This window comes from Ceratotherium simum, chromosome 25 (assembly GCF_057802395.1).
Source record: "Ceratotherium simum simum isolate JZ-2026a chromosome 25, ASM5780239v1, whole genome shotgun sequence".
Taxonomy (NCBI): domain Eukaryota; kingdom Metazoa; phylum Chordata; class Mammalia; order Perissodactyla; family Rhinocerotidae; genus Ceratotherium; species Ceratotherium simum.
In genome coordinates this window covers 29630536-29656333 of record NC_141924.1, presented here as the reverse complement: position 1 = coordinate 29656333, position 25798 = coordinate 29630536, and the positions used below count along the sequence as shown (strand labels likewise).

Sequence of the window (25798 nt, the reverse complement as noted above, 5' to 3'; positions counted from 1 at the left end):
ACTGCACACTCTCCAGCTAGATTTGTGCACACAGTTCCCTCTTCCCTGCCTTCTTCACTAAAACCCTACTGATCCTTCGGATCTTAGCTCAAGTGTCCCTTCCTCTGGAAAGCCTTTCTATGGCAGTCTATCTATTACAGCTCTCAGGACACCACTTGGCCACTTTCCTTTCCCTAGTATGTGTCAGGTCCAATTTTTACATTGGTTTGGTAACTCTCTCTCTGCCACTAGGCTCTAAGTCCATAATGGCAGAGACAGTGACTATTTTTGCATCCTCAGTGCTTTGCACAGTCCTTGGCACATAGAGGGACTCAACAAGACTTTGTGAAATGAATATGATACAGTACAAAACACCAATCACATGTTAACCATTAGAAAGGATTTCGGCAGACTTTCAGGACAGAGTAATGGGGAAAATGCAAGAATCTGGGAGTTAAGGAAGAGGGCTGGCATCTAGTGTTCCACTATTACATAAGCTCTCCATCTCTAACTCTACAACCATAACTACTATCTCAAGGGATAACTGACAACACCGGCCATCTAAACCTTGTTTTAATTAGTTCTAAATTCTCACTGTTACTCATAATCTTAAACATTATAGGAACACATTGACTAATTTATACACACAACTCCAAGCAGGGCTGAACCACACAAAAGCTTTAAGATGCAAGACTTCTGAAAGGGTCAAAGGAATTTTGCCTATAAGTCTCTTGAGGTTCTTTTAAGAATGGGGCCCTTTGTTTCCTAACCTATTGCAAAGTAAATCAGCAAGGTCTGCTGGCTGAGTACCTACTTCATTGAGGTATGCAGTAATGCTATACAACCCAGCAGCAAACCCTTCAATGAAGATATCTTCACATAGAAAAAGGGACCTGAATTTAAACTAAAAAGAACCCATGGTCACTGACTCATTTATGACTGACCAGAAGAAATCAATTACGTTGTTAGTGATTCAAGCAGACGTTGCATCAGGTTACATCAGAAGAAACTCAAATCCAGACTGATAACTTATAAAAAGGCTGCTTTTCTTTGCAGTAAAGGAAGTACTCACAACAATCCACATTAAGAAGAGATTGAGAACCACGGAGTTCTGTTTGAAAACCAGTGTTAGAAAATCTCTTGAAAAAGCATGGCCAAATGCGAATGGCTTGAAGGACTACAAACCCTGGGAAAAGTCAACATACTTTATATAGCAAAGAGCTGTTGTGAGGATTAAACAAGATAATGGATGCAAACATGCGTTCTATAGGGCTGCATTGCTATCCACGTTTGGTAGTGTCATCCATCTCTCAACTTAAGGTGTCTTCAATATAGACAAAAGATCTGAAGGATTCCTTCTTTTTTTCCTTTACTGAGAAAATAGCTCTGAAAACCACAATGTTAAAGACCCAGCTCAGGAAAGTTTGTAAAATAAATATGCAAGGCCTGGGTTATCTGTATTTGCACTCTTAAAAAGGGGGAGCAGTTCATTGTCCTTCCTATATTATTTCAAAAACACAAGCACGTTTCTTGCAGCTATTGGCTAAAGCAGACTTTCAAGAAACTCCAAACACAATTACAGTGACATCATCAAATTTTCAAGAAACCAAGAAAACAACATATTTAATTTGCCTCCATGACATAGAGTATCCAACTTTCAAGAGTCCAACTATTCATTGTTAGATGTTTCCTTATGTTTGACCTTGACAACAGACTTATTTCTATCTCCAGTTTTACATGTGGAGTGATGGGCTCAGAGAGGCTAAACAACTTATCCAAAGTCACAAGCTGGTAGCTGGCACAGGCCTGGATTCCAATTCATTCTTCTGAGTCCAAGACTAGTATTCTTTTTTTTTTTTTTTTTGTGAGGAAGATCAGCCCTGAGCTAACATCCATGCCAATCCTCCTCTTTTTGCTGAGGAAGACTGGCTCTGAGCTAACATCTATTGCCAATCCTTCTCCTTTTTTTCCCTTTTTCTCCCCAAAGCCCCAGTAGATAGTTGTATGTCGTAGTTGCACATCCTTCTAGTTCCTATATGTGGGACGCCGTCTCAGCATGGCCGGACAAGCGGTGCATTGGTGCGCGCCCGGGATCTGAACCCAGGCCGCCAGTAGCCAAGTGCGCACACTTAACCGCTAAGCTACAGGGCCGGCCCAAGACTAGTATTCTTTATACTAAAACCCACTGCCTCCTGAAGAAAGAAGCTTAGTTTTAAGAGTTCTATGCCTCATGGGCATGGAGAGTTTGAAAGAGTTTCAAGGCTGAAAATGACCAAAGATGGCTATCAATAGAAGTTAAAACCTGCATGTTCCAACAAGGTGAGGCAAGGTAAATAAATCATACACCACAATATACCAATAGTTAAGAGCTTGTGTCTGGGGTCAGAAAGGCCTCAGTTCAAATTACGAATTAGCTACTTACTAGCTGTTGGGCTTTGGGGCAAATTACTTAAACCCCCTCAGCTTCAGTCTTCTACCCATAAAATGAAGATTAAAAAATACTGACCTACCTACTTTCTAACCTCACCCAGTTGTTAGGAGGTCAAATAAGAACGTATATTGGTAACTTGAAGGCTCACAAGTGCCATTTATAGGAAATACAACTCCATTTAGTCTATTGACTTGAGGGGACAAAACTGCCATAAATCAAGACTGGAAAATGCATTCAATCCTGTTTATAGTACAATTGTCAAATCTTATCCTTTTAGGTTTATGCCCACTTATAAAATCTTCTCAAATAAAGTTCAATTTGTTAGTCATCTTTCCTTCCTAAAAATTTAGGGATTGCTCAGAAGAAGAGGGAGAAGATACAGGGGACTTCTGGTTAAATCATAATTGCTGAAACTAATTTAATAACTGATGTGCAGCTATAGTAACTATTCTTTTACAACCATGTAAATAAATGAAATGTTACAAGAGCCCTAACATTTAAAAAGAAAATTTCTAAAAACAAAAGATTTGAATTGCAACACACAGCAATGCATGGTTTAATACATAGGAGCACATGGACTTTGGTATAATTTAAGTATCTGGCGGCTGTCAAAGATGTCTTAATTTTACAAATAAAGACTTAAGCAGATACACTAAAATTAGACAAGACAATCCTCTTTAGATTGCTACAACAGTTTCTCATTTTTAGACTTATCACTTAAAGATCATAATAATCACGTTATTCTTGGGAGAACAAACATTCATCTACTTTAGTGATCATCTAGAGAAATAGTCTCTAAACATTTTTTGATCATCCACCTCATCACTAAACTTTTCAGTATATCCCCAACACATGCATATTTGTTGATAAAATGCACATGTGCTTTTGTATAACCACATGAGAACACATGCAAAAATATTTTAAAAGAATGACATAAAATAACTTTGGAGATGACCTACCTAGAGAATTATTAAAATCAAAAATACCCACGGGTGAACAAGTCTTCTATCACTGTTATCATATGAAATAATAATTAGTGTTTGATTAACACTCTCCAAATGCGGAGTATAGTTAACTCCACTGTTTTTTCCTGCCTGGTGGTCCCTATTGTGATGTTAGGTGTCTGGCCTATACTTAACCACTCTTCTATCATCAGGAATGGGGTCACAAATGGCCTTCGCAACTTATAGGTACAAGGAAAGAGGCCATAATCATCAAGTGGTTTATAAAAGCTTAAAAAATATTCTCCCTTTATAAAATACTGAGACAAAGGCATTAAGCACTGTGTTCAGATTTCTTTAAAATGCCTTTAGGAGCATGCTTTATTTATGCTTCCCATCCACTCCTCCCCCAAGCCCAGTTTCCACTTAGGATGGGTCATAAACCTTACTACCATTTTGACCTGCAGGCTCACAAATTGAGTGCAGACTTTGTCCCAGATTCCTGAATTACAGAATCCCTCCAGTAGTATTTCCCAAACTCTCTGCCAAAAGACTGTGCTGCACAAACCTCTCTTGATAAACACCTATGACCACAGCAACATGCGTTTTTATTACCAAACCCTTAAATTCCTCCATCCATCTCAGCCAAGTTTCCCAGTTTTCATTTCCCCCATCCTTTCCATTTTTATCCAACCCTAGACTCAAATCACTTCATCCTTCAGTATTACTACTCTTTATAATCATACAGAATTCCCAAAAGATCATTGTATCTTCAATACTAAAATGATAAATATCATGAAAAGGCTCATCATATAAAAGTCAGAGGTTGAACTCCAAAATGTTCCTTGTAAGATTATTCAACAATGAGATGACAGAAATCATTTAAAAAAACTGAGAATTCTATAAGTGGAAGCCTTATTTTTCTACTCCTATTTGACACACTGGACAATGCCGAAAGAAACTGGTAAACAAAGTTAACACCGCAGTCAAAAAACTGGTGTCAATTATACTCCACAAATTGTCTACTGAGGAAATGGTGTCAATCCTCACTATTAATACAATCTAAGGCTTACTTGTTTAGGATCATTTCAAAAATTTAACATTTTGCTTAACAATGTTCCTTCACTTTATACTATTTTCAGAAGAAAATATAAAAATCTATAGAAATAACCAGAAGTTATATTTAAAAATTCCTCTGGCCTGTTTGTATTAATGTAAATGTGACATAAGGACTCAGTTACGCAGCTCAGCTTGGTTAGTAGTACAAACTATTTTACTACAAAAGATTTTTTCATACTGTTGTGTTCCAAACATGAAAAATAAACCAGTTATATTTTCGCAGCAGTCATATACAGAAGTTCAACTGCAGAGACTGAGATGAGACTAAACTATTTAGTCTGTATACCTTCAGGTAAATAAGAAATCTATTGTTTTAGACAATCCAAAATACACTTTTTGAAGTCTCCATGGTGTATAGATAAAACTACTGACAAATTCTCCCCACATAGCTTATCAACAGCATCTTATCACATCATCCGAAGTAGGGGTGCAAAGGGGAGAGGAAATATCTTTAAACATCAACATATGAAACACTATTGCAGTTATCACAGGAAGAGGAAGGAGAGAGTATCAGAAATGTTAAAAATCACCAAGGGAAAAGTCTAATAGCGGGTGTAGTGGTTCCTAAGATCAAAGAAGCCTGAAAACCTTTCGTCAGCAAACACTAGCACGGTCAGGAATATTGCTTCCTTTTAACTTAAAGGCCCATTCCACGATCTATAACACATCTACAAAACAGTGTTCCCTGCAATTTGTGAGTTATAGTGACTTAAGGAAATCATTCGTGCAATAGTACCAGAAAGCAATTTTCTAGTGACCTTTCCAGTCTATTATTATAGAAATATTGCAAATGAAGGGTAAGGACATGTGATTCCCATTCCGGATTGCAGGGTGAAACAGCCACATCATCCTGCATGAACTGGGAGAACTCTTGCCATACAACCCACTTTAAGCCCTGCTTCATTCAGCATCATAGTACTTACATTTGGAGAAAACGAAATACTTTTTAAAACTACTTGTTAAAGCTCAGAAGTAACATTCCTACACTTATTGCCAATAACTATGAATTCCTGTGCCAATGGCAACAAATGATTTTGAAAGCAGTCACCCTTTCTTAAAATGAGTTCTAAGACACCATCTTTTAACTCAGGCAGTGTAAAAGCCTTTGAAATTATATCACTACTAAATTAAACAAGTACACAACTGGCATAAACGACTACATGCGTGGGCCTGGCACACACCTGCATGTGCATACAACAGACACTCAAATGTTTCTATCAAAATAGCTGGGTAAAACATCCCCCAGAAGCAACGAACAAGAGATATCAAACAGCTACTGTACTGTAGACAGCTGTCTGGGGAACGTAAGGTTAAAGCCACAGGCAACAGCAGGATGCTAGGTCTCAGAGATGTTTGCAAGTTTTTTCAAGAGGAACTTAGCTCCTGACATGCCAGACATCACCCAAATTCTAAAATAAAATGTTTATTAAAAAGTTCTCTTCCCACCAAACTTCTTTATAATCAAAAAGTCTGATGTCAAGACCTTCAAAAACAACTCTCCATCTGAGAAAATGTTTTATGCCCAAAGTTTTAGGCACTAAAATATATTCCTAAACTGTCTGGAAGTCATCTTCACCTCGCCTTAGGCCCCAATGATTAAGAGTGCAAAGCTTTATCAGTTACCTAGCTCCAAAGGAGTTAACAGATGAAATGCAATTGGTAAACAATAGTAATCAGCACTGGGGCTGAGAACTATGTAAAAACTGTACTACCAGTTGTTCTATTGTAAACTGAAGTTTGAATTGGGGGGCTTCTCAGACTGAAAAATAAAACCATAATTGGCAAGGGTAGTCCATGTGTTGTGGTTATAATTCCAATTTCCAAGGATGGCCTGCCAATAAAGTACAGACGTCATCTGAATTCTAAATACCTGCATGTTTAGCTGTGTATTCCTGTGTAGTCTACAAAACCAGAACAATTTTATCTTACAAGTAGAAATAAATTCCCAAATTTGGGTCTACTGATTTCAAGTAACCTAGATTGCATATTTCCAGTGTGAACATATTTACATGTATGACACAAAAAAAGCCACTATATGTTAAGTTACCGAACCGTGTAGAGGAAAACTCAAAATTTTCCATTTTCAATTTCCACTGAAAAAACCATGTTATCCTCTACATACCAACAAACCTTTATACTATGTGGTAGTGGCGTAACCTACACTCCAGCACTCAATGTTCATTTAGGGTTTCCAACGTATCTAAAATAATAGTCTGAAAGTGAGGAATCAAAAACTCAGCATTTCAATTTGAGAATAAAAATTCATAAACATACCTTTTGTTGAACTCCAGCTTAAGTGATTTTTATGTAAATCTTGCAGCTGATGAAAAGAAACAAGCAACCAATCTCTCTGCAGTGATTAGCCTGTTCTTTAAGACTATGGGTCACATGCCCCAGGATTTTCTAATTGAACAAGGAATCCATGGGGCAAAATAATTGTTTTTCAAAGGTGGGCCAGAACGGAACAAACATTTTTATCTTCACTTCAACAGCGAAGCAACGAAATGTAATCCTTTGAGTATCACTTTTTTTGGTAGATGTTACCTTTGTCTTTTATCCTCATTTCATGCGATTAGCTTGGGACTGTGTCCATGTTTTGACTTTAGAGATTTAAAAAAACATGTTACCCCTGTGTTTCCTATAACTCCTAAATATGTATACACAGAACATCTTGACTCCTTATCGAGTGTTTTTCAGCATGACCAGTGTGCAACTGACATCCACATAACTTATGGAACCTAAGTCTTCTGAGAAATATTTCTTTTAGCTGAACCTCTATAATCATGACAAGAGATTGATTAAAATGCCAAGATAAGAAACAATTTATTATAGAGAGAAGAAAAATTTCTCATCCAAAATATAGAAATCTGTACAACTTTGCCACAATCAATATACATGAACTGTACAAATTTACACCAGTTCATAATTTACCAAATAAAAGATGACTAACAAAGTTCACAAAATAGATGGTGGTTTGTGGAAAAGACTTTTACCCAATTAAGTACAAGGAAAGTTACAAACCAGACCTTCACTTTCTAAAAATAAGAAGTTTACTCAGTCTTAGAAAACTACAAGCTAGCAAATGTACAGAGAGCTGGCTGGTGCTAACACCACAGTTGAGACAGTGTCTTTTTAAAGGTCTTTTTTTAAAGCCTGTTGCCATGGCAGATTCTGGTCACTTGCTACTTTCAAGGCCAAAAACACAATACAAGGTCTGACCATTTCCCCAGGTCATGCTTACTAGTTTGTCTTATGTACATTTATACATATTTAAGTGCTAGGTAAAAGTCTCATCATAAAACTTCCAGTACTGCCATATTTAAAATGTTGAGCTTTCCTATTGAGCTGCCAAAAAGGTTAACAATTTTCAAGTGTAATAGTGCAAATTTCCTCCGCAAGATCTACTGCAGAGAAAGGTTCTTGGAAATACAGATTTGCGATCAAGGGATTGATGTAAAAATTTAGGTATAACGTCTGGGAGAAACTGAAACCATCCTAGGACTTCACTCCCTAACAATTAAAGTGATCATTTACTTGGACTCACAGGCTATTAAATCATCGAAAAGTACTGTCCAAACTATGGCACTGTCACTTAAAAAAATTTTTTACCATTCTATCTTGTGCCAGATCTTCACAGCTGTGACATGGTTTAAATTCCATAATCCATCCCCAAGAGGAGCCCACCCAAAGCAAAAATCAAATTTATCCATCCATTATAAGATGATCCATCCATAGACTATATCTTAACCTGATACAGTCATCATATTGTAGTTTTTGGAAGGGCTTGTTCTGCCCAAGAGAAGTTCCTCCTTACAGCTGATTCTGCTGTCTACCATTTGCACGTTGCTGCTGTTTTGAGTGCTACCTCCTGCTGGTGAAGCTTCGTACAGCACACAGATGGAGCCATCTTCTCCGATTCTATAGGACACTTCGTAGGGGTCAACCCAGAGTGTGAGTTCACTTGGGAGAAGCCTGAACAGCTCCTGACTGCTCAGTCCAATCCGCTGTGCTGCCTGTCCAATCAGAGGATCCATTTTATGGTTGATGCGAATACAACGGTAACCTGATCCCTTGCATGGCTTTTCTGGAAACCAGTGATGTTTGTAATGTTCTACGGAAGAAAAGAACAGAGAAACAACGCTTAAGTCGTACTGTGCGCTCCCGCTTGTAGTTTCTTTCTTCCGCTGGCTCCTTGGAAAAGTGAAAAAGAAAACTCCCAACTTTTAAAAATGCCCAGCATCGCATTCGCCGCTGTGCGTGTGCAGGGATGGGGAAAGCGCGGGCAGGGTTTTAGAAATTACACCGTAGGACGGGACAAAACAATCTCCAGGAACCGACCGGTTGAGCCGCCAAAACAGGAATCAGGCGCGCGGCCCCGGCCAGCCCGGAACCTGTTTACTTTCTCCACCCCACCCCAGGCGCACACAATGGGGTTTATGGCTTTGGAGGCGAGAAGCGCCACCGGACTGTTAACCCCGAAGGGAAGAAAAACAAGCAACCCTAAACCACGCTCTGGGCAGGGCTGTAATTGCACCGGTGACAAATCCGATGATTAATGGGCAGGGGCAGGCGGCGCGGGGAGACGGCACGTCCGTCCCAGGCTGGCTCCGGGACAGCGAGCGCGCGGCGTCCCGCCCCGGCGCCCGGCCGCCGAGCCCCCACCGGCTGGAGGGAATCGGGGGAGAGAGCGTCGAAGTAACCCCAGCCCCGCGGCTCCTTTGTCCCCCAATCCGCGGACGGTGCGCGGACCGCCGTCCCGCGCCCGTGGCTAGTTTCTTTGTTGTGCGTCTGTTTCCTTCTCCCCTCCGTCCGCCAGCCGCGCGGGGAGGGGGCGCCCTCGGCCAAGTCCCCAAAGCCTGGCCGGGACCCGCCGTTAGCGGCCGCCCGGCGCGCCAGCCCCGATCCCGCGGCCGGACCCGGGACGCTGCCGAGGCTCCCGCAGCCCCGACGGCCCGCCCGCCTCGGGCCCCGGGGTGTGCGGGCCGGGCGCCCCCAGCGCCCTCGCCCTCCCGCCGCGGCCCGCTCACCTGCCAGCAGCTCCTGCAGGCTCTGGCTGAAGGTCTGCAGCTGTCGCTCGCTCGTGAGCCCCTTGGTGCGGAGGAACTTGGAGATGAAGGACACGGCGGCGGCGATCTCGCCTATCATGGTGGCGGCCCGACTGTAGAAGGGATGCATGGGGGCGGCGGGCGGGGGCGGCCCGGGGCGGCCGGGGCTCGGCGGCGCGGCCCCGACGGCGGAGCGGCCACCCCGGGCTCCCGCAGAGGGCTGAGAAAGAGAGAGGGCGTGAGGGGCGGACGGCTACTTTTTTTCCTCTTTTCTTTATCGTCAGAAAGTTATTTTCGAGACGGGAGGCGGCAGGACAGAGGAAGAGGCGAGCGACGGCTGCCCAGTCACATCGCTCGGACTTTCCCAGCCACCTCCACCTCCAGCGCCGCAGCCTCCGAACCTCCCAACAGCGGCATTTCCAGCTCCGACGGGCGAAGAGATGCAGGCGCCGTGCAGCACTTTTTATAGCGCCGCGGAAAGGAAGTGGCGTAGCTGGAGCGTGACGGCCGACTCCAGCCAATCCGGAGATCGCACCATTGTGACGCAAGCAGATTCGGAGCAGGAGGGGGCGGGAATAAGGGGCCGGGGGCGGGTCCAGAGGCCGTGAGGAGAGGGAGGAGCTGACGTAATCCGCTTGTAAACAAATAAACTCCGAGTGGCGGCTGGAGAACAGGGAGCTGTGGCGGGGGACGGAGGAAACCGAGGGTGCGCGTGTGAAAGCCCCGCCCCCAGCCCTAGCTCCTCCTTCCCCTTTCAGCAACTCCAGGCCCTGCGCCAGCGCATCCTCTGCAAGAGTGTGCTGCCCGGGCTTGCTTGCAAGGAGGATTAGTGCTGTGCAGATAAAAGCCGCCTTGCTCTGGCTGTCTACACGCACGCAGCTGCTCGGATCAGGCTGCAAGTCCGCGGCTCCAGCCTCCTTTCGCACTCGGTGTTTACATCCCGTCCCCGCTCCAGGTCTACGTGGCTTGCTCCACAAGCCGGAGGAACGTGCGGAGCAGCGGGTTGCGGGTGACGGTGGCGAAGGTGCGGGGGGTGCGCAGCGAGGGTGCAGATAAAAGTGGAGGGAACGGGCTCTCGAGGGGCTTTCTGCAGCTTCAGAGACCCCGGTCTCCTCGCAGACGCGCAGCCAACGCCGCGGAGCTGTTTTTGCTCTATCCTCGGGTAGACGTGAGGGGATGTCTTTGTAAAAGTTTAATTGCAAAATAAATAAAAGATTAGTAAGGCTTTTGTGGTTGCTGTTTCAGTAACTTCAGGAGTCAGAGGAGAGAAGAGTGGAGAGACCTTACTGAATCCAGCTGACATGCTGATAGGAAAGCCAGTTACTGAAGAGAAATACAGCAACGCGGATCCTGTAAGGTTCAGTCTGTATTGAAAGAAAAATCTGTAAAATGCTTTTTACATCGTTTATACACAAAACCAAAGATCATTTCGTTTTTTTCCTAGTCCAAATAACTGTCCGAGCCTGAGTTCTGCTGTTCTTTATAAAAACAGAAGAAAATAAGGATAAATTGTGAAGCTTGTGAAAGTATTAGGCGTAGACTTGTTTACTTGAAACCCTGCTTGCAAAACTAGAAAAAAATACTGATACGAAGGCGTGAGCCTGCTGAAACCATTAGGCCTAGGAGAGGGTTAACCCGAACTCCATTAAGAAGGAGAGAAAAAAAAAGAGATGGTGAGGCAGGCAGATGGAGAAAGCAAACAAGAGGCAGAAGTTGAACTATACCAGATGGAAATAAATATACTGAGCTTCGTTGGTCATCAATATTGCAAAACACACCACTCTGAGTTTTTTTTTTAATACTGAGCTAAAGGGTATAGAAATGAAGCAAAATAGGACTTGTTATAAAATAGGAGAAAAGTTTTATTGTTTAATGAAATATGTAAAACTGGGTTTGAAAAAATAACTTCCAGGCTATTTTTTTCATTCATACACAGTAATTAGTTACATGTGAAATAAATACTTTAAAGATAGTATTGTTAAAAGCATGGACTTTTGTGAAAGTGTTAATTTTCTTTGGATAAATGCATCAAAAATAGTGGTGAATAAGGTACATTTGTTTCCTTCTAGTACTTGTCAGCTAGAACTGTGCTTAAAAATAAATGTCATGGTAAATTACTTCACTGGGGACCTGAAACCTCTTTTACTACTCAAAAAGGAGATAGGGAAACAGAAGTAAATCCTTAAAATCACCATAGCCCTAGAGCAAGATCTTCTGATATCCCTCCGAACCCCACCCACCCTTAATCAGCTGCTCTGTTCCTTTTCCTTGCATTATCAGTCCTTGGAGCATTGGATCAGAAATCATCAGGTGAAAGTTTTTCTCCTTCAAGCCTGGTCTCCAGCATGGACTTCCAATAATTCTGAGCTGAAATTGACTCATCTACAACACAGAAATAACGTAGTTAACAAAATGCTAGGATTTGAACTCAGATTTGTCTCCCAAGCGCATATTCTCTCCCCTAATTATTAACTGCCCTCTCAAGCAGCAGCTGGACCCCTTCTGAAAGCTTTTTAAAATCAGTTGAATGGGGTTAACAAAAAGTTTAACTCACGTACTCTTGAAGGGTTTTTCCCCCTACTGTTTTTTATTGTATGTGTGTGTTTCCCACCTTAAATCATTCCTTTCAGAGACAAATGGATCTAAGAAATTACTCTTTTACCTGGGGGATCTAGGGAGCTCTCAGGAAAAAAAAATCGGAAATAAATATTGGTTCTAAATGCAAGTTTTAGATAGTGCACAATGTTAATTGCTAATAGTTTTCAATTCTGGACATACATATGTTTAGTAATATTTTTCCAGAAGTTGTCAGGCTCTTCCCATCCAAAAAACAAACTGGTATTTCTCCACAGCTTTTGAATTATAGAGGCACTTTGTCGTGTTGTTGTTATGTTAAGCTACAGGGCAGTCCCAACTGTTTACAAAGCCGACACTTGGCTCTGTGTCCTTAGGCAAGTTACTTAACCTCTCTGCATAGGAATCTCGTAAGAAAGGTAAAGGTTCTTGTGAGAACTAAATGGAGTAACCACAAAGACTATTTAGCGCTGTCTCCAGCACTAAATAAGCATTCAAATATATACATTAGCTGGTTTATATTATCATCAGGCAATATAATATTATTACCAAATTAATTTCTAAAGCCTAGAAAATTTTCGATGTATTAAAAAAGAAGTCTTAGGGCCGGCCCCGTGGCTTAGCGGTTAAGTGCTTGCGCTCCGCTGCTGGCGGCCCAGGTTCGGATCCCAGGCACGCACCAACACACCGCTTCTCCCGCCATGCTGAGGCCGTGTGCCACATACAGCAACTAGAAGGATGTGCAGCTATGACATTACAACTATCTACTGGGGCTTTGGGAAAAAAATAAATAAATAAATAAAATTATTTAAAAAAGAAGTCTTAGGAATTCTGTCAAAACAAATCCAGAAGGTGAACCTGGGTTTCAAAATAAGTTTGCAAATAAAAGCACACGTCAGGTCTTTGGAAACAGTACTTAAGAATTCAGAAAGTACTTTCTGTAGAGGTAACTAATGGACAACTAACTAGAATTTCAAAGGGCTGGGGATTTATATTCCTCTTCTTCAGCTAAAATGTTACTAGAATGGTTTGCTCTGAACTAACAAATCAGAGCTCCCTGTAGACTTTTTGAGTATTGTTTTTTTTTTTTTAACAAAACAGAGAAAGAGAAAAATAAACATATAGGGTAGGAGAATGAACTTTTCTCTGTTTCGTAGACTGGTAAAATGTAGGGATCAACACAAGATTGAAAATCTTTTGACAAAAATGTTTTTTTAAAAAATCACACTATCATCTACTCTCACTATCATTTGGGGGAAAAGATGACATTTTAACATTCCCAGAGTAGGAAGGTATCCATATCAGAATAAAGCATGATCTTTTTAATTGAATAAATTTAAAGTCACTAAGTGTCATTTTTTGCATTTCATCACAGCCCTGCATTTGGGAACTCATCCAAACTATTAATCTATGAACAGGAGAGCACTAAATTCAGCTATTATGCTGTTCATTTTATATGCTATTCCCACTGCCTGGAATACCTCCTCCCTTTCCCTTTACCTCATTTCTTCTCATCCTCCAAGAAGCCTTCCTTGACCCTCTGGACTTGAGTAAATGTCTATAGTATTCTGCCCTCCCTTGCCCCGGCTCTGGTACCTTATCAGACATACTAGATTCACTATGTTTACTGGTCTCTCTTCCTTTCGGTCTGTAAGTTCTTTGAGGGCAGGCATCATGTGTGGTTCACTATTGTACCCTCAATGCCCAACAGCCCAACGCACAGTAAAGGCTGTTGAATGATGTTAAATAGACGTACCTAAATACAAATGAATCAAATCAAAACCATTACTTGCAATTTGTCAGGTGAAAAATAATATAGAGTTTTTACTACTTAAAATTGGACAGTCAATATTGGAGAAAAGAAGATAAGTAAACTCTACGGCACTTTTTTCCTGGCTGCTGTAAGTGTTAGATTATTGCATGAGTTGTTTTTCTGGATAAACATTGTTTTAGGATAGACTGCATTTCCAAGGTAAATGAAATGGAGACCAAAGGGACTTAGATGTGTTGCTCAGGAATACTGTGGTAATGTCCACATTGCCCCCATTTAGGTGTCGTGCTTTGTTTTCCCTTATGCTATGTAGCTACATTTTAGTATTTTGACATCAGGTTACCCCTGGGTGTCATTTGCTTGTGTGCCGCTCTCTCATATGGCCGTTCTATCCTGAAGTTGCTCTCGAGGTGTCCTTTCAATGCTCCAGTTTCTTGCTTCATCCATGTGATCCAGGATTCCTCAATTATTGCTAGGAAAGTCCCAGAATTTTTTAAAGGTCTGTACAGTAACCCCCATTATCCGCGGTTTTGATTTCCGAGGCTTCGGTTACCTGGGGTCAACCCAGGTCTGAAAATATTAAATGGAAAATTCCAGAAATAAACAATTCATAGGTTTTAAATTGTGCACCATTCTGAGTTTCAAGATGAAACCTTGCACCATCCTGCTCCATCCCCCAGGGATATGAATCATCCCTTTGTCCAGCGTATCCACGCTGTATACACGACCTCCGGTTAATCACTTAGTAGCCATCTGGGTTATCAGATCGACTGACTGTCTGTCATGGTATCACAGTACTTGTGTTCAAGTAATGCTTATTTTCCTTAATAATGGCCCCAAAGCACAAAAGTAGTGATGCTGGCAATTCAGATATGCCAAATAGAAGGCGTAAAGTGCTTCCTTTAAGTGAAAAGGTGAAAGTTCTTGCCTTAAAAAGAAAAGAAAAAAAATCATATGCCAAGGTTGCTAGGATTTACGGTAACTTTTATTACAGTACATTGTTATAATTGTTCTAGTTTACTATTTTATTTTGTTTTACAATAATCTCTTATTGTGCCTAATTTATAAATTAAACTTCATCGTAAGTATGTATGTATAGGCAAAACCACAGCATATATAGAGTTTGGTACTATCCGAGGTTTCAGGCATCCGCTGGGAATCTTGGAACATATGCCCTGCAGATAAGGGGGGCCTACTGTATTACAGTTCACAAGTTTGTCCTCTGGAAGGCCTCCCTCCACCTCCCTGTATAATGCCACATAGCAAAGATCTTGTTCCCTATCTGGACCCTCCCCATTGACTTCAGGCTGAGCTGGAGGCAGCCTCATTGTTGCCCATCAGCTAGCTGCATTCACTAAAGTTATATATATTGTGAACTTACTTCCAGATAGAGTGCTAGGGGTCGGTGGTGCTTGCTTGAGAAAACTCGTAGCTTACCTGATAAGTACAGGGTCGAGTGAGAGAGTTCTTTACAGTGTTAATAGCAAATAGAGACAAGGCATTTATTTTTGTGTGTTGGTTTGGGGGCAGAAGGAGATAAGCCCCAAAAGTGAACAATCTCTGCTAAGCCAGTGAAGTCAGCCTATAATTAGGTCTCTTTGGAAGGAAGGAAAGGAGGGGCTTGACCTTGGAGTATCTTAAAGGCTTAAACCAATATAAGGAAGATAAATAACCTGTATCTTTGAACAACTGATGGGTGGAGAGAGGCAGAGAGTGCTGGGGGGTATTTTTGACAAGGAAGTGATATGATGAGATTTATGTTTTTGGAAAGTCCTGAGGATGATGGATGGTAGAGGGGTAATATTGAAAGGACTTCTATTTTTGTCTCCAATTTTTATTTAAATCTTTAAATAATTTAGCTTTTCATGTAGGCTTATCTCTCCAGCTAGAGACTTATGCTTTTTATTTATTCTTTTTTTGGTTATCCACAGGAAGGGGAGCACTTTTAGCAGCCTGCCCATCTGGCGCCCTGCCTCGCTTTGCTTACGTATGAATCCAAGGGCACAAACTGAGGCATTTGTACTAGTTTTAGATCTACTGGGGTTCAGAAAATACAAGAGAACCAGAAATCAGAAGGTGACATATACAGATTCAGAGCTAAACTTTCTTCTTGTTAAAGCAATTCAGATTGTTTGGAGAGAATGGGAAGAAAAAGGATTAAAGAGTTGCCTGACAACAGCAACAACAATGATCATACGAATTAGCATCACTGAGGGTGCATCAGACACTGTGCTAAGTGTTTTAAAGGCATTCCCATTTAATTCGCCAAGAAACACCACCAGGTGAGTATAATTGACAGCAAGTAAAGTGTGAGGTTTCAATCCTAGAGAAAATAAGTAATTTACCCCAAGTCTTACAACCAGATTTGAACTCTCAAGTTATGGACTGCAAAACTGGGAGGTATGCTCCTGATGCTACCTTCTCTAAAAGGGACTGTGAGAAATATAACCCTATCAAGTTAGAAGACCATTTGGAGATGAGTAGAGATAGTCAAAGGAAAATAAATAAAACTCAGGGCAGCCGAGGAGAATTCTCATGGCTGTTATACCCTGAAAAATACAGCTACATGTATTAAAGGCTCACTGAAAAATGAATCAAAGGACGCATTAAAACATTAATCTGCCAAATAAAATAATTTTGCTGGAATGAAAATTATCCTTAGGGTCAGATAAGAAAGCAGCAAAAATGCCTTCTATTTTAGACTGTTTAAGCATCTCACTTCTCCTTTGGCCTAAATTAGTAGGAGGAACCAGGGAGCCGGTCACCCTATAGACTCTCTTCCCTAGCAACTGAGGGGAGCCCAGTGACCCCTGAGAGCTCAGGTGGAGGAGGCTGGGGGGCAGCAAGAAGGGCTGGGGTCTGTGTCTATCTCAGCAAAGCGCTGTTGAACCCTATCACTTGCTCTCCAGGAATTCTCACTGACCTTTCTCTTGTTAAGCCCCAGGGCCATTTCTCAAAGCCAGGCCTCCTTCCAAGACCTTCTTTCCTTCGTTTTAGCAGAACCCTATGACTCCGTTTGCTTTCCTCTTTTTAAAGCTGCCACCATCTACTCTGTCTCCTGGGGCAACCTCCCAGTGTTCAGGCTTATTGGATGTTTATCTGCATCTCCCCAGCTGCCAAAGACCTATTTCAGTTTTAAGATTACTACTAGTAATCTGGGGAAAGAAATAGATGATAAAAATCAACTTTGGAAAATTGGGAACTTTACAGAATTATTCGAAGTTCTTACAAGTTATGATTCTGGCCTATAGTATTTATAATTTTCTGAATATGGAGCACATGGACTTCCCCTTCCCTTCAAACGAATAGGGCAGGGGATCAGAACTTCTCAGTGGTCCTCAAAGTGTGGTCCCCAAACCAGCAGCCTCAGCATCACCCCAGGAAATTGATAGAAATGCAAACTTTTAACTTTAGACCTACTAAATCAGAAACTCTAGGCGTGGTGCTCAGCTATCTAGACACTAATGTTTCAGAACAACTGCTTTAAAAAAGTAATGGCAGGGCCGGCCCCATGGCTTGGTGGTTAAGTGAGCGCGCTCCACTGCTGGCGACCCGGGTTCGGATCCCGGGCTCGCACCGACGCGCTGCTTCTCTGGCCATGCTGAGGCGGCATCCCACATACAGCAACTAGAAGGATGTGCAGCTATGACACACAACTATCTACTGGGGCTTTGGGGGGAAAAAATAAATAAATAAAATCTTTAAAAAAAAAAAAAGTAATGGCAAAATTCGATAATTTAAAACCAACCAACAGGGCCGGCCCCGTGGCTTAGCGGTTAAGTGCGCACGCTCCGCTACTGGCGGCCGGGTTCAGATCCCGGGCGCGCACCGACACACCGCTTGTCTGGCCATGCTGAGGCCGCGTCCCACATACAGCAACTAGAAGTATGTGCAGCTATGACATACAACTATCTACTGGGGCTTTGGGGGGAAAAAAAGGAGGAGGATTGGCAATAGATGTTAGCTCAGGGCTGGTCTTCCTCAGCAAAAAGAGGAGGATTAGCATGGGTGTTAGCTCAGGGCTGATCTTCCTCACAAAAAAAAAAAATAAAAATTAAAACCAACCAACAAACTTTTTATCCAGGCTTATACTATCTCAAATAGAAATCTTGTCCCTTTAAAAGAAAAAAATTAGCATACTAATTTAATCTGTAAAAGCTGCCTTTAAGTATCAACTAAGTTTTAGGTTGTCTTTTGCTTCCCTGAGGTTCTACAGTCTGGGTAAAATGCATTCTTCCCAGCTTCTAAGACATTAGGCAAGCTAGAGCATATAATGATGTCCACATGTTACTCTCAAAAGAGAAGATAATACTCAGGAAGCTTGGTAAAATAACCATCTAATCACATGTTGGCATACTTCATGTCTTTATTTTCACTTCTAAGAGAACAGCAGCTTGCCCTTCTTAAGAAACTTGAATTTAAAATCTCAAAGTAGATTAACATTTACATGCATTAAGTGACATCATGTTATTCCTTTAAAACTAAACTAAAGCAAAGGAATATTCAAGTTGCAAGAGTAAGGGCAATAAACAAATCAATATAGAGGTCCTGCATAGAGATACCCAACACGATTGTGGAAACTGTCCTGCGTTTGGATGTACTTCAGCAGGAATTCGAGGGTTGAAATCCCACTGGAAAATGCAACTTAGGATGTATTCATTTATGGGATATTGCAAGTTAGACTGATCCAAATTCCTGAAAAGACTGTATTCCAGCTATGGAGAAGTCCTCTAGAGAAAAAAAAAGAGGTTATGATTAACATGTCAGATTGCATTTCTTTTCTGAAGGGGATAAAGTAAGAGACTTCCCCTTATCTTGTGTTCTTATCCATTTGTTTAGTAAAAACTTGTTTTCCCTAAATGAAGCAGAAGCAATCTTCAGCCTAGATAATATTTACAATTTTCTTTTTAATAATTTTATGTATTTATTTTTCCCCCAAAGCCCCAGTAGATAGTTGTATGTCATAGTTGCATATCCTTGTAGTTGCTGTATGTGGGACGCGGCCTCAGCATGGCCAGACAAGCAGTGCGTTGGTGCGCGCCCGGGATCTGAACCCCGGGCCGCCAGCAGCAGAGTGCACGCAATTAACCACTAAGCCATGGGGCCGGCCCGATAATATTTACAATTTGATTTAGTTGAATGTGAAAGCAAAGGATCCTTTCTTTGCCTTGGTATACGTGTTGAAAACATTCCATATTTGCATGTTTTTTAGTAGAGGCCTCTTCTTTAAATCTTTTCATTGAGCAAAATGTAGGAAACATTCTCATCTTCTGAAAACCGATTTGAATTTTGACTGTGAGGCTGACCTTCAAACTGAAGGAATGGTCTCCATGTAGTTTTTAATGTCTGACCTTACTGGTTATTGCATAATAACTAATTCTAGATTTCAAACACTTAAACAGTAATAAGAGATACAGCATTAAAGCACTCAAGGAATGCTCCTTTTCATGGTTTTCTCCCTTGTAGAAACAAAGCTATGTGTACAGTATTTAGATGTTAGGGACTATGACAAGCAAGAGCACTTTTATCATTATGCTAGAAAGTTCTATCCCTAGTCCCTTTGAACAGATGATCTTCTAGCCTTTTTTTAAAGGAGCTTTATTGAGATATATTTTACATATCATAAAATTCACCCATTTCAAGTGTACAATTCAATGATTTTGAGTTAATTTACCGAGTTTATAGCCATCACCGTAATCAGTTTCAGAACAGTTTCATCACCCTCAATAAAATCCCAATATCATCCCTGGCCCTTCCAGCCCCGGGAAACCGCTAATCTACTTTCTGTCTCTATAGATTTGCCTATTCTGGACATTTTTACATAAATGAAATCATACAATATGTGGTCTCTTGTCTGACTTCTTTGGCTTAGCATAATGTTTTTGAGGTTCATCCATGCTCAGCATATATCAGGAATTCATTATTTTGTTTTATTTGTTTCTGTTGTATCTTCCCAGAATTTCCTCTTGAGGGAAACTTTGCATTAAGAAAGCTTAATTTTATAGTTGCCTGCCAGGCTGATGGGGGCCAAATTCGGGGCTACTTTTACCTCCCCTTTCCATGGCCCTTCAGCTTTAGACCTTTTTCTACCATCTCTAAAGCCTTTGAGCTGTCATTTCTCCAAAACTTGACCTAGACACTCCTCTCCAAGGCTATTGCCTGCTGCAGAATTTATCACTTGCTCCTTTCTGGTGCCTAGCGTATTCCACATACCCCAACGCCAAACCACAGAAGGACTAAGTCAACTGAATTGAGAGAAAAAGCTCCTTCCTCAAGACAGTCACTTCAGAAGAGGCCTCAGGGGAGGCAGAAATTTCAGGTTGGAAAGAGGGTAATAAGAGCACTCTAGTTACAGAGGCCAAGTAAGAACGAAAATCTGCCAGATAATTTAGCCGAGAGGATTTAGCTAAACAGTTAAACTTTTTTTCTTTTTTTTTTGTGAGGAGATCAGCCCTGTGCTAACGTCTGCCAATCCTCCTCTTTTTTTGCTGAGGAAGACTGGCCTTGGGCTAACATTCATGACCATCTTCCTCCACTTTATATGTGACGCCGCCACAGCATGGCTTGACAAGCAGTGCATTGGTGCGGGCCCAGGACCCGAACCGGCGAACCCTGGGCCGCCACAGCGGAGCACGCGCACTTAACCACTTGCGCCACCAGGCTGGCCCCTAAACAGTTAAACTATTAAGAGAAGCTTTATTTAGGCTCATTCTAACAAACATGATCAGCAGACAAGTCCTTTTTAAAGAAAGTTCTCTTTCATCTGACTAAAAAGAAGGAACACATTTAAACCAAAACAGGAACTACTCTGGCAATATATGTGTAAAAAAATAAGCCCCGTATGGGGCTCTTTTTAAATTAGCCAGAGAGCACAGAGAAGCCTTTGAAAAGGAAACTCTGGGGGAAAAAACAATTTTCTTGATTTCATAAACACTTATTGTTTAATCATCTGAAGAAAGTGCAAACTTATGATTAAGTCCCCCCGCCTCCTAAACGGATGAGCTCTTTTAAATCACCTCCCCTCTCCCCGCCTGCTGTTCTTAGGGAGGCAGGAGAAGTAACTTGAAAACCATCCTAACAGAGAAGCAAGAAGTGGCCTAGGAGGTCCCAGTTTTCAAACTGATAGACACATGTAAGGCTGCGCCCTGCGCATATGGCACAGAAAGCCTAGTTTAGCCTAGTTGTTCCCACAGTACTAATATGCTGTTCAAATTTCATGAGCAGTGGATAACATACTCCAATTTATTTTGCTGCCTTTTTAAAAAAAAATTTACTTCAAGGACATTGTTCCTCCCCAACTCCTCTTCCACATGCCCAAGGGAGTCATGTAATTTCAGTTAGGACACTTAGAACCTCCTGAGTCCAGTTGTAGCTTCCATTCTTACCGGTTGTTTGGATACGGCCCAAGAGATGTGTTGGGGCTCAGGGCAGGCTGCCCCAAAATATGCCACTTTGGCATATTGATCATTTTGAATTAAAGTTACTTGAGAAGCAGCCAGTGCAAAAGGACACCCTGACCATCCTTAGTTTCCCTGAAGGCAGGAAATAAATCTCCCAGGTGAAAGGTACCAACCCTGCCCCAGGAGGTAAAGAGCCATCCTTATCGCCAGAGATAGGGAATTCAGGGCCGAGAAGGCGATGTAAACGAACTCTGCTTAGTTTCTTCACTAATAAAGTATCCAAGCATAAGTATTTTGTCTTTTCAATTCTGCACAAATTTATTGTTTCTTTGTCTAAAAGGTATAAAAACTGCCTGTCTTGGTCACAGGCATGTCTGTGTCTGTGTGAGGCTCCCGTACATATGAAATCAAGTTGGTTTTTCTCCTGTTAATCTGTCTCATTTCAACTTAATTCTTAGACCAGCAAAAAGAACTCAAGAAGGGTAGGATGAAAGTTTCCCCCTCCCTGACGGGTGCTATTTATATACTTTTCTGGCCTTACTCCAATGAGAAAAGTTATGAGTCTTAAACAGGATCAAGAAAAAATTATGCAGAATTGATGCAACTTGACATGAAGCAAATATTTAGCATGTTTTCAAAAAAAATAAAGGCCTAATAAGCCATGTAAAGAAAGTAGGATCAAATTTTACCAGGAATCTGGGTTTGGAGAGCATTGCTGTAAACAAGCGGTAAATTTACTTCTGAGCTTCTTGGTGTCCTGGAAAAAGAGACACACAACAGGGCCGGCCCCGTGGCTTAGCGGTTGAGTGCACGCGCTCCACTACTGGCGGCCCGGGTTCGGATCCCGGGCGCGCACCGACACACCGCTTCTCCAGCCATGCTGAGGCCGTGTCCCACGTACAGCAACTAGAAGGATGTGCAGCTATGACGTACAACTATTTACTGGGGCTTTGGGGGGCGGAAAATAAATAAAATTATAAAAAAAACAAAAAAAAGAGATACACAATAATGTATCTTGCTTTTGCTAACCAAAAAAAAAGACACTATCAAAAGAAAAACATTTATTAGCATTAAATTCTGATAAATTTATTAATTTATAATATAGAACAATTTTACCTACTTTTATAAAACATTCAAGGAAACATGCTTCAGGTAGCACATTCTTTTTTTTTTTTTTTTTAAAGACTTCTGTATTTTATTTTCTTTTTTTGGTGAGGAAGATTGGCCCTGAGCTAACATCTGTTGCCAACCTTCCTCTTTTTGCTTGAGAAAGATTGTTGCTGAGCTAACATCTGTGCCAATCTTCCTCTAATTTGTATGTGGGATGCCACCACAGCATGGCTTGATGAGCGGTGTGTAGGTCTGCACCTGGGATCCGAACCTGCAACCCTGGGCTGCCAAAGCGCAGCGTGCAAACTTAACCACTATGCTAGCAGGCTGGCCCCAGGTAGCACATTCTTAATTTGACTCTCCCAATGAGAGCTAAGAGCAAGTTCACTGCTAAATGCCTGATGTATAAAGTGTTCTATGAGCTTCATAAATTCATTCCACAGATTTGATTGACTAATAAGGTACTGGCCAAGCATTGGAGATACATCCACAAACAAAATATAGTCGTGTGTCACTTAACAATGGGGATATGTTCAGAGAAATGTGTCATTAGGCAATTTTGTTGTTGTGCAAACATCATAGAGTGTACTTACACAAACGTAGATGGTAAAGCCAACTACATACCTAGGCCGTATGGTACTAATCCTCCGTGACCACTGTTGTACACATGGTCTATCATTCACTGAAATGTTGTTATGTGGGGCATGATTGTAGACCTGTCCTACACTTTATGGAATCTGCTAGGAAGACCAAAATTAAGTAAATAGTGTAAATAAGTACATATTTGCCATTCTGAAAATTGCTGTGAAAGAAAAATACAGGCACTATGAAAGTCTAACCTAGATGATGGGTTAAAGGGACAATGAGAGAATTCTTTCCTACAGCAGGAAACTTTAGTTGGAAATCTGAAGATGAGCAGGAATAAACCTGGATAGTGCCTAGGGGATAAGAGTTGCTCTCCAGACTAAGGAAACAAATTTACAAAGGGGACATAGGTGTGCCCAAAGCAGGACCCTGAGGAGCAGGGAGAACAAGAGAGAGATGGAAGATAAGGCTAGAAAAGTATATGAGGCCAGAGATGGGAGCACATGGTAAATTACATTTAATCTTATCCAAAGAATAAGGAGGAAATCACCCAAGGATTAAGCCAAGGAGTGACATGATAGATTTGCATATTAAGAGTTACACCCATTAAGCATGGTGGGGGGGATTGGGGGGGTGGCGGGTGCGATGGTTATGGGTATTCTGGTATTATTATGAAAATTAGAAAGCGAAGATCCATTTCTATGAAGTTCTATCTCTTATTTGCTTGTAGGAGTGCTAAAAGAATGTCTGTAACCAAGGCCACATCTCTTAAGCTTCTTTGCATCTAGTCAAATGCTCAATAGTACTATACCTGAAATCTAGGTGTAGTATCAGAAATCTAGACCAGAATGGGCAAACTTCTTTTGTAAAGAGCCACATAGTGCATATTTTTGACTTGGTGGGCTAGAGGATCTTTTTCACAATTATTCAACTCTACTATTGTAGGGCAAAAGCAGCCATAGACAATATGAGCATGGCTGTGTTCCAATAAAAACTTTATTTACAAAAATAAGAGTTAATGGATTTAGCCCTTAGGCAATACTTTGCCTGTCTCTGATCTAAATCAAGTGGCATCAAAGAGATGATCATGATAGAAGATTTTGGAGGATATGGTAACCATCTAAGCAAACAGACCTTTAATGGAATAACTGTGCTCCCTTGGAGCTTTGATTTGGGGGAGGACTGTGCTGTGATGGGACGATAAATCAGGGACAAAACCCACCTTCTGTGAGCCGAACAAATTGAATTGTCATCCGTGTAGATTGTGAAGGATGTAAGCTCCTTAGAGGCAGGGTTTGAGTCTGTTTTGTTCAGGTTTCGTTGTTGTTGTGGTTGTTGTTTTTTACCACTAGCTGAATCCATGGAGCTCCAAGTTTTGTCTATAGAATAAAGAGCAGATGTATCTCACAAAATGATTGTTCAGTTAATGGCCTTCAGCAGCATAACTCTTGAAAAGTCGTACCACTATTGGGAAAACTTCTTTTTGTTCCTAGTATAAAACAAAATTTCACCCAAAACACACTAAATATATATACTATGAGAAATTGTGTCGATATTATGATTTCAGGCAAAGACACACTCACCAATTCACTCAACAGAGTTTTGTAGTCAGAGTGTCATAGGGAACAAATTTAAATCAGATGCCCTATTTGGATGAACCCAAGCATGTTTGCTTTGCCTGTGGACACCAAGCAAGAGAGGAAGACACAGCATCTTCATTTCTTACAACGTTTTGGTCTGCTCTGTGCATGTGCCATCTCTAGGTAGTTTGAATTGTTTGTGTTTGCTTTTATTTTTGCTCTAGAGATAGTTTTTAAGCTTATTTTAGTAAAATTTCACCTCAATAAAAATGAGCTTCCCCAAAATATTGAGAAATCTGTGAAAATAGTACAGAAAGAATGATGAGCTTTCCAATGCCAAACTCTCTCATTTCTTCCCTGTATCTACATCACCCACTGTGAGTCACCTCTTTGTCTTTAGGTAAGTACAATAAACCTTCAGTGGATTACTATTTTTACTTACTTTCAAATTCTTTATATTGCTTATATAAACTTACTTTTATTACATATGTGTGTGTATTTGTGTATATATATATATATTTTTAAATCTTTGAATATTGTTTATCTTAGATTAAGATGTAATACATAATAAATTTTCCCATTAAAATTAATAGTTTTTTTTTTAATTTCAAGGACTTTTTACTTAACAGCAGGACTTGTAGAAATGAATTAACGTTGTTAACCAAGGTATAGGTCACTTGGTTTTCTTTGTAATCCAATGTACTTTAATTTATGCATTTATGAAAAAATTGTTCTGAGAAGGAGTTCATAGACTTTAGACTGTTGAAGGAGCCCATGACACAAAAAGTAACCTCTGGTCTAGATCCTAGAACAGTGTGTCTACATATAACAGGACCTCAATAAATATTTCTTGAATACCAAGTGATCTGTAACCCACAGCAACAGTATTGGTTTTGTTAAAAAGATGCTAAACTATTCAAATAAAAGTTGTTTGGAAAGTGTCATGGTGATGCCTATGGCATAAAATATTTTTTCTTCTAGATAGGAAAACATGCTGAGTTTGTTGTTTCTTATGACAGGAGGACATAAGGAAGACTAAATTTGCATCAAATATTTGGATAGATGCTTCAAAGGAGGATTGAGGTCAAAAAATGCTTTTAATCACATCTAAGATTAGAATTTGCTTAAAGAAGTCCATAACTACCCAGCAGTGTGACTATTTTGCTCACCAGTATGTCCACAGCACTTAACCAGTGCTTAGTCAAGAGTGACATCAATACATATTTGAGGAATGAATGAACCCTGATTGAGATTCTGTGGCAG

At 40.9% G+C, this 25798-nt stretch overlaps 1 protein-coding gene and 1 long non-coding RNA gene across 4 annotated transcripts in view; one reads left to right on the top strand and one right to left on the bottom strand.

Moving 5' to 3' along the window:
- Nucleotides 1-7268: 7268 nt before the first annotated feature.
- Nucleotides 7269-9965, bottom strand: BTG1 (BTG anti-proliferation factor 1). Its single transcript, XM_087449113.1, has 2 exons — nt 9498-9965; nt 7269-8581 (listed from the first exon to the last, which is right to left on the bottom strand). The coding sequence occupies exons 1-2, from the start codon at nt 9643-9645 to the stop codon at nt 8214-8216; spliced, it is 516 nt and encodes a 171-aa protein (XP_087305239.1). The 5' UTR covers nt 9646-9965; the 3' UTR covers nt 7269-8213.
- Nucleotides 9966-10188: 223 nt separating this feature from the next.
- The window catches only part of LOC147913763 (uncharacterized), a 105189-nt gene continuing 89579 nt past the window's right edge, over nt 10189-25798 (top strand). For all 3 annotated transcript variants that reach the window (XR_015556394.1, XR_015556393.1, XR_015556395.1), the window contains exons 1-2: nt 10189-10539; nt 10761-10867. This is a non-coding gene — a long non-coding RNA (uncharacterized LOC147913763). The remainder of the gene's footprint in view (nt 10540-10760; nt 10868-25798) is intronic.